This window comes from Aplidium turbinatum, chromosome 3 (assembly GCF_918807975.1).
Source record: "Aplidium turbinatum chromosome 3, kaAplTurb1.1, whole genome shotgun sequence".
In the NCBI taxonomy this organism is placed as follows: Eukaryota; Metazoa; Chordata; class Ascidiacea; order Aplousobranchia; family Polyclinidae; genus Aplidium; species Aplidium turbinatum.
In genome coordinates, this window is record NC_137474.1 from 33,237,627 (window position 1) to 33,246,946 (window position 9,320).

The 9,320-nt window shown below is 35.9% G+C and overlaps 1 protein-coding gene across 1 annotated transcript in view; it reads left to right on the forward strand.

The window, feature by feature from the left end:
* Positions 1–8,723, forward strand: part of LOC145766103 (unconventional myosin-Ib-like) — a 35,343-nt gene extending 26,620 nt beyond the window's left edge. Inside the window, exons 15-24 of the mRNA XM_082577761.1 lie at positions 187–331; positions 744–893; positions 1,566–1,634; positions 2,031–2,192; positions 2,447–2,581; positions 3,156–3,237; positions 3,861–4,021; positions 4,432–4,587; positions 5,259–5,383; positions 6,606–8,723. Coding sequence (XP_082433887.1) covers positions 187–331; positions 744–893; positions 1,566–1,634; positions 2,031–2,192; positions 2,447–2,581; positions 3,156–3,237; positions 3,861–4,021; positions 4,432–4,587; positions 5,259–5,383; positions 6,606–6,726 — 1,306 coding nt within the window. The 3' untranslated portion in view covers positions 6,727–8,723. The remainder of the gene's footprint in view (positions 1–186; positions 332–743; positions 894–1,565; positions 1,635–2,030; positions 2,193–2,446; positions 2,582–3,155; positions 3,238–3,860; positions 4,022–4,431; positions 4,588–5,258; positions 5,384–6,605) is intronic.
* The last annotated feature ends 597 nt before the right edge of the window (positions 8,724–9,320 follow it).

A 9,320-nucleotide genomic window follows, 5' to 3' on the forward strand; every position in this document is an offset into this window, starting at 1 on the left:
TAACAACCTTAGGTAGCTGGTCTGCATCCGTGGTTCAAGGCCTTTGCAATATGCGAGACTACTGGAATGAAGCTTCCAAGGAAGCTTCTAGTCTGTGCCTTAAGACGTATGTGCTAGTTTAATTACTACGTTAAATCACGTCTTTTTACCATTCTCCATCGGTAAAAAAGTCATGTGTTTCTCCAGGTACAAGATGCTGTCCAAGGCGACCTGGCCATCCTGGAATGGAATGCCCAGAGAGGGCGTAAAAAATATTCTTCTTCAAACGAAAACTCCGCTCAAGGAATACGAGTACGGAAGGACAAAGCTGTTCATTCGCAATCCTCGAACCGTAAGTGAAACCCCTGCGCGCTTAAATTCCTAGCAAGTTTTTTCATGATGCTTCATTTCATCTAATTGCATTGTTCTCAACAGAAGAATTATGGAAGCAGTGCTTTCCTAAGTAGAGGTTAATGAAAGTTACTATTTTCGTTTTATCATTCAATTCTTCAGTTCTTTCATGTGCTACTTGGTTATATTTAATTCAATGAGTAACCAATACCTGCTGAATTGCTCCCAGGTGTATTTCGTACTACTCAAACAACTGCTTATGAAGGTTCCAAACCTACAAGGTTTTCACTGCCTTTTCTATTCCTTAGTATACTGGTATATACCTTATGGAAATTGATATTATTATCGAATATATAAATCGATGACAGTGTTCAAACTCAGGTCTTTGGATGATTGTTTTTATATTTTTACAGTTATTTGCATTGGAAAAGCTTCGAGCCGACAAACTGCACGACATCGCGGCCATTATACAGAAAACGTGGCGAGGATTTTTCTTGTGGAAGAAATACCAAATAATGAAGAGAGCTCAACTAGTCATAAGCAAACACGTTAAAATGTACCAGGTAACCAAATTATGACTGATCGCTTGATAGGTTTACCTCATTTGATTGATTTATTTCGATATTTGAAATGTTTGTAAGTTCCAGTGTAGAAAGGTATGACTGAGGAAGACTTTGCTAAAATTTGTCCTCGAGTTTTTGTGTCAGACTTCACTGTTTGCTTATAAGCAAGGTTTATCGTTACCGACGATTGCCGAGTGGTAAACGGGCGCCGGTTTGACACCGCTCTAGAGGCAGCATGCGGCTGTGTCTTTGGTAGACACGTAAAAGCACGCCTGAAGGTGACTCAAAGATTGGCATCCTTGCCTTCCCGTCCACTTAATCTAAGTCTTTAACCACGGGCGAAAGCCTGGATACTACAAAAAACGACGAAAAAGAGGCGTTTTTCCAAAAAATATTTTCAGATTTTGTCTTGTGCGTTGAAATGATAAAAAAAAGGGAAAAATACTTGAATTTTAGCAATTTCATTTTGATTTACTCTTGAATTGTCAATACTCGAGTCCTCGCATGTCCGCACTCAGCGACACACGTCTCCTGATCACCATGACACTCTCCATCTTGCTCTGAATCAATCACGCGGTGCATAGATTTTATTAGTAAATATTTGTTTAAACACAAGAGCTCTTTGAGCTGTCATAGTCAATATATGTTTGCCTCATCAGCTCCTAATTACAGGCACGCCAGAAGTACTTGAACTTGCGTCAGGCTGCCATTGTGTTTCAAACTTACATTCGTGGATGGAAGGTACGTGCATTTGCAGCTTGCTACATTTTATTCATTGTCCTCGTTTCTATGCTATTGTTTGCCACTTTTAGTTACTGCTTAGTGCTTACGGATTACTGAGCTCTTTCTTTCGTGTTGAGTTATCACGACGTGTTCAGTTGCAGCACCAGTGGAGAGCATTTAGTGGAAGGTCTCACTTCTCGTTTCTTTCTGGTTTCAATGTTTTACGTATTTTTATGGCAAATTGGTTCAATCCATCATCCAGCTAGCAAAACTGCCCTTTTTACGATGTAAAAAAATACAACTTTGTTAGCTGGGATATTCAGTGTGCACCGCACAGGTCAATAACTTATAAAAATATTACGTTTAATCAATGTCAAAGTGGCGAAAACACTTAATTCCTTTTCACCACTCTAGGCTCGTTGTCTGCTGCGTGCGCACAAAATCCACAAAAAGAGGTGTTTCTCTGTCACCATTATCGCTGCTTACTGGAGAGGACACAAAACAAGGGTGGAGTATAGGAAATTCTTCAGAGCAAATGCTGGGAAAGTCATTGTGAAAATGATGGAAAAACTTGTGGTAAAGTTTAATTGTATTTTGTTTTCTATAGTAGCACGTCGGAATTTTGTGTCATTTCATCTTTTTTTTTCATCATCTAATGTTCGAGAAGACCTTTCCAAAAGGTGTTTTAGCTGTCAACAAACTTTTAACGATCATCTCTGCAGAAGGTTTGTAATTAGAAGAGGATTTGTTTGACGTGTCTGCATAATACATCCCGTGTGCTTACAACATAACAAAGTTTGCTAGATTTTAAATCTACTTCTTAAACTTAGATATACAAGTACTTGATGGGAATCGTAAACAACATGCCTTCCGTGTCTCCCATCAGCCACGAGTGGCCCACGTGTCGCTACTCGTCTCTTGCTCCTGCGCATGCGCAACTTAGGACCATATTCCACCGCTGGAGGGTACGTGACAGAATGTTTGCCTGGTTTTACTTTTTTTATGATATTTTTGTGTGAGGCCAGAAACCATTTATTTACGATATAAACAAACCTCACGAACCGATTGTATTGTATTGCACGATGCCTGGAGACATGAAACCAGTTGTGTCTTTATGCAGTAAACATCGCTAAACGTTTCTTCTAACCTGTCAACTATTAAGCACATGCCTGTTGAAGACATTACGAATTTACGATGTTGCGTTATAGTTTATCGTGTGGTGCTTGACATAAAAGTTTAGAGATTACCTTGTTGGCAACATATTTTTTTCATTGTGCTTTTTGACTTGTAGGAGACAAGTATTGCTTTTTGACCCCTTAATTGTATGTGCAGTAAGTTAACACTGGAAACGACATTCTACATAATTGTGATGCTATTGTATTATACAAAGCTGTGGCGTTTCTGGTGTATTGATGCTTTACAGCTCATTAATGAGCTAAAATAGTAAATAACTGTAGTTCTCGCATCTCGTGTCAACTCAAATTTGACTAATCTCTGCTTTTTGGTTTCCACAACGAAATGACCGCAATCTCTCCACAGTGCATGAAGTATAGGAGATCTCTCACGCCAGAAAGGTCGCTGCAACTAACCGAGAAGCTGCAAGCTTCAACTTTATTCAAGGGTGAGATTTAGAAGTAAAAGTAATGATCTCTTAACGTTAGTTTAACGTCAAGTTGTCAATAATTATATACTTTTAATATGAAAGAGAGAAATGACACTTTAAATCAATTTCAAAATTGAAGTCCTTGATCTCGCATGATGGTTTTATTATAATATTCACACGGTATTAGACTTTAAATCCAACCAAAAGTCATTAATTTTTTCAATGGGATTTTACGTTACTTTATTAAAAGTTCTGCAGTTAATTTAAAGTTGGACTTGTAGTTTGTTTGTTTTTGATATCGACCTCGCATCGCTGGAACGTGTTTGCACCCCCCTCCCATCCCCATGCATAAGCGGAATCTTTGATGCTTTGCACATCAGCTTTGTCTGTCACAAGCAACAACTTTCCCTTGTAAGTGATTATTTTGAATACGGCTTTTGCAAAAATGGGCTAATCTCCTACATACGGTTTTTCTTACTTATGAACAGATAAAACTGAGATTTTCGAACACAGATTTTCAATTTTTAGTTTTCGATTCTATACTTCCAACAACAAATGGCAGAAGAAAGAGAACACTTGAATATTTTGTCCTAGCTGGCGACTTCGTGAAGAGTATTAACTTTTGGCCCCCTTTTTTTTAGACAAAAAAACTTTGTACAAAACTTCCTTACCAAAGCTGTTTACTGGAGACCACGTCGATATATCAGTCAATGAGAAATGGAAGAAAGTGGCTGCTGTTGATGGCAACACTGTTGCCGTGTTTGCTGACGATGGCTTCAAAATAAATCGAGCTAACGCAAAGGTATTTGAATTTGTGAAAAGCGCAAAATCTAACACGGGAACACCTGATTTCTATTGCGTCAATTATTGGTGAAATAAATAAAGAACCTAAAATGTTAACACTAAACTCATGGTCGGTAAACGCTTTGAAATCAATGTTTCTATCTTCAGTGCGATTAACTTCATTAGGTTATCAAAAATACTTAAATTAACTATAATGTTATTAATATTATTATTATTAAAAATTCATTTAGTTAGTTGTTCATTTTGAAGACGGAAATTCGTGGTAAAGAAATAAAAAACTGTCTACGATTCCAATGAAACTAGGAATTAGTTGAATTGGTTCGAACCTGCAATTATGTCATCTTAAACAAGCGCTGGTCAAAGCTACGCACTTTCCAAGCTGCTATACTTAAAACTAACCACGTTTAGATCGTCGGTTGCACGGTCGTCCTCACCAATCTGAGCTTGACTCTTGTTGACGACAAGTATCGAGTGAAAAGTCGAATTGCGATCCAAGATATTCAAAAAATCTCATTTTCTCCCTTCCACGACGGAATGATGATCGTGCATACGAAGCCCAATGCGGTGAGTACAGAACCAAGTTATGAGTCTTGTTACTGAATAACTGGCATTCTTCAGCTTTGAGTTCGAATTTGCTTCAGTGTCTGTTTGCAGACAGTTAATCACTCGCAGACATTAATCGTTAGCTACTTAATCACATCGATAGAGTCTTGGTTAGAGCGAAGGTTATGCTGATATGATGCAGAAGGGCCAGTGTACATTTGGTTAACTAGTAAGAATAATGGAGCACCAGTGCTTGTTAGTCAAGTGACCAGACGTTACTATATGGCAGCGCTTCTCACAGCGTGGAGAAGCTGGGCTTTTTAACATTTTCAAGAAAACAAATACATTTTGTCTGTGTTGTGACAAATTTTTTAGCTATGTTAATAAATTGCTCCATTTTTATTTTTCATTTTTGCATTGATTTAACGTCTGCGAAAGTTGAATCGATCTAAAAAGAAGCAATTTTGCGAACTGGGTTTGTCACTGATCAATATGAAGCTAATATTGGCTTTTGTGGCTGTGGTTGCTGAAAACATGCACCTTACCTCTGAGACAGCTGAGCGTACTTTTTAAATTTAGATTATTTAAGTTTTGCCACTTAATATGCGTTGCTCTCAGCGCTTTACAAAGCAGACAGTGTTCAACGCAGCCGAGAACATTGACGAAAAATCTAAAGTCCGCTCTTTTCGCAGGACACCAAAAAGCACAAAGGCGATTTGATATTGAATGTTTCAAATTCCATCGAGCTGGCAACCAAGCTGTCGTTGTTGCTGAAGAACCGCAACGGCCGAGAATTGGTCTGTCAAATAGGCAACAGGTAATCATTTGAAAACTTGAATCTCGAATTTAAATTTAAAACTGAATGCCACAAACCGATTTAGCAATGTTTTCTTTAAAGGCATACTAAATGAAATTTTCAAACGGGATTTAAGCATTAAAATGCGAAAACTAAACATTCAAGAATACATTTCAAAAAAATTACCGAAAAAAAAATTTTTTCAATGGCTCTGACAAGGCCCAAAGTCCAATGTTTCATTTATTTATGTATTTTTTTCAAAATGATCAAAAAGTAAAAACACTGCTCGAAAATTATCGACAGCAATAACAAAAGCCACGTTACCACATCTGATGTTTTAACATCAGATGTGGTGTTTTGAGCAAACTGTCTGATGTTTTGATGTTGAAATCTGATGTTTTGATGTACATACATACATAGCCTACAGTTAAATCGCCCGCAGTAACAACTATTGCGCGATCAGCTGATTGCTAGTCTATAGTGACGTAGACTGTACAGTCGCAAGCTTCGCTGCTCACGCCCATTCCCGTTTTGAAAGCTTTGACAAAAGCACGCGCAGAACGCTGATCAGACCGCAATGGGGCAAAATTTTATTGAAAATCGTTTTATGGTAGCAAGTTAAACACGAAGAACGTGGAAAATCGCCAAGTCAGGTTTTTCCTTTAGTATCCCTTTAAATGCACAAAAGTAATGAAATAAACATAACCTTGTTTCAATAAAATAAATTTTAAACCTATATTTTAACCTTAGGTTGAAATTATTTTGTTCCAAAGTAATTTTTCTTCTCCGACCAAACTAAGACGTCATAAATTGTTGAATTTTATGAGAAACAGGAGTGTTTGGAAAAAAATGCGTTAATGGAGTCCGGTACGCCCGAATATATAATGATGAAAATTATTTTGCTTTAAAAACGTTAAATTTATTTCTATACTTTTGTGACTTAGTTTTATAAACGAAGCTAAGCAAGAACACAAGTAAAATGCATTAAAGTGAACTCTCTAACAAAGCTCTACCATAAATATTAAAAATTTTATCCGAAAGTTCATGGAGTGGTTGCTGGTACATAGAAAAATTCTGTTTTCTGCCATGATCTATTCTAAACTGATGCAATAAGTTTATGTTTAAAAAAAGTTCTAAAAGTTTTAAAAAATACATGTTAAAGTGATGTTGCTTAGGTATTTAGGTAAACTAGTTTTCGTTATTCGTTTTTTTTTCTACCCATTTTGTCTTCTCTTCCACACAGCATTGACATCAACTGTAAGGTTTCCATGCAAGTGAAATTTACCAGGTTGGAGAACGGTGCTCATGAAGGACCGGTGGTGAAGAAAAACAAGAACACCTTTCTTGTCACCGTACCTCAATAATCGTATCTCTCAACAACTAAATGCTGTATTTCTACGTTCAATGAACATAATATTTATAGACCTTTTGCATTTGTGTCCAGCTAACAAGATCAGAGTCTGAGACGTTAAAGCATTGATTCTGTAGGCTGGGTTAGTGTTTGAAGAATGATGGTGCTTTGCGAACGACAATTATGTTCAGCCAAACGTTTTTATTTTTTTATTTCTTTTTATGCATTTTGACTAATTATTCCAGCACCTTTTGTACTAGAGATTTCAAAATTCATTCCATTTCTACTCCGCATATCACTTAGTAAAATATAAGCTTAATTTTCTTTCTTTGTCATTCAACCAGTAACATATAAGTAATTTAGTTCTCACGGATAAGAAAAAAAAGTGAAGTTAGCTATGCATCGAATCATTTTTCCGCTTTTTATCAAATGCTTGTTATGATTTGTCCATCCCTGGCTAACAAAATGTACTCTTGCGACGTTGAAACAACGGTGCAAAACAGTGACTCTTGTTGGCTGTGTCTTTAACCTTATCAGCTTGTACATACGCTACTGTATTAACATTTTTTGTCATTCTTTGCAAATTTTTAACCTAATTGCAGTATTGTCTAGCAATTGATCACGTAGTTTCTTAAGTGTTCGTTTTACTTTTTAGTAGCAAATTTCTTGTATATGCAACACCTCGATCGGCAAAGACTATTGTAGGTTCGATTTAAGCAGTTTATGTGCGTTAAGTTGAACAGCACGGTACGTCTTTGTTGTTAGTACTTAGGTTTGTTATGTGCCTCCTTTGTAAATTTATATGTTTGCTTTTCTTCTTTTTCGATAATTCAAGTTCATATCAATTAGCCTAGTCTTTTTTATCAGATGAAATCAACTTTCATATTTAATTGAATAATTAAATAATTTTAATTCATATCATTCAATATCGATAATTAGTATTTCTGATTATTTTTTATTGGGTCATAGTTTTATTCTTTTTGACCGATGATGCTTTTTGGATTTTTCTCAAACATTGCCCTAATTTGTGGACCTTTTTCCTTACTACTTTTTTGTTTTAAAGTCACATCAAGCAGCAAATTGGAAACTAAACTGAAAGAATTTTATAGATTCCAACCATGTATAATTCTCTTGCTTTATCGAACAACTTTTATGTTGCTGTAGTTAGTATAAAGTTTACTCAAGTTTTCAAATAACTTAGGCCTACTGTAAATATTTAGGTGTCATGTTTCCGTTCTTAAGCTTTGCACAATTTTGCTGTGTTCTCCAAATACCACAGTCATACGTTTGTTTGTGAAACCATCATTTATCTTGATCTTCGATAACAATGTTCCAACTTTTTTATTTCATATGCTTTTGACTACGGGTCAATTTTTTATATTTTTATTGCTACGAAAGGTATCTGAATTGCCAAATTCACCTTAAAATATTTGCACCTACATTAACACAGTACATTTTGTGAATATTAGTACCATGCACATTGATCCTCAAGTATTGATGTCATTAATATTTTGATACTCTATCGTCACATGGTAATCATCATTAATGAGATTGGTTTTGTCATAATCAGGCTGTGTTTTACCAAGCAGCAATTACGATAAGGTACTGAAACAAGTTTAAACGGGCTCAATGTTGGCCAGTCTTGCAAGTCAAGGTTAGCAGTCCATGCCTTATGTTATTTGCATTTTGCAAACAAAATATAAAAGTTTTGTTTGAAAATACTGATATAGTGAGTTTATCCTTAGCGGTTGGTATCACTAGCGTTACTGTTTCATTTGACCTTGCGTTATTAGAGTTCAGGGGTTTGAGCTGTATCATACTGCATTGCGTTGTTGCGTTCTCTTGTATTTCTCAGTTTGCTTTTTGTTGTTGAATCGTGTTTCATTGCAGAAGGCATAGTGTTCCTTCAAGACAAAAATTTCCTTCAATTATCTGGATCATCAATATCTGTACATTGTATAATCAAGAATGTGTCGCATAACACTAAATATACTTCCATCATTTAACATACATTGATTGGTTTACTTTGTTGTAGCAATAGTAACAGCGTCACGGCACACAGTAAATTATTCATTTCACACTTTCAACTTATTCACATTTATCACTTTTTAATCACATTCATTTCAATTGTTTATTATTCAGTCACACTTATAACAAGTATGCATCAATTGAAAAACGCTCTGTGAAATAAGTGAATATCAACTGAAAGCTGCGAAGTAGCCTATTATATTAGCATTTCTGTTTGAAATCAATTCAATTTATTTTTCTTTGTCGAAAAACAACAGCAATGATAAAGTTACCAATAGTTTACAGGAACAAAACCAACAAAAGGAAACGGCGGCAAAACCAAAGAACTTTAAAACGTGCATGCGATGTAAATTTAAAGGATACGTCGATGAAAGTAAATTTAAGCACGGCCACCAAATCTAACAGTTTAAAATAGATGAATTAGTTGAAAGAATCAGTTGGCTCCACATACCCAAAGCAACTGGAGGTCTGACAGTTGATGAAGCTATGCGGGGCGACTGAACCTTACAACCAATACAAAAAAAAACACAAGCACTAAGAATAAACGTACGGTGAGCTTATACAAAAAACTATGTACAC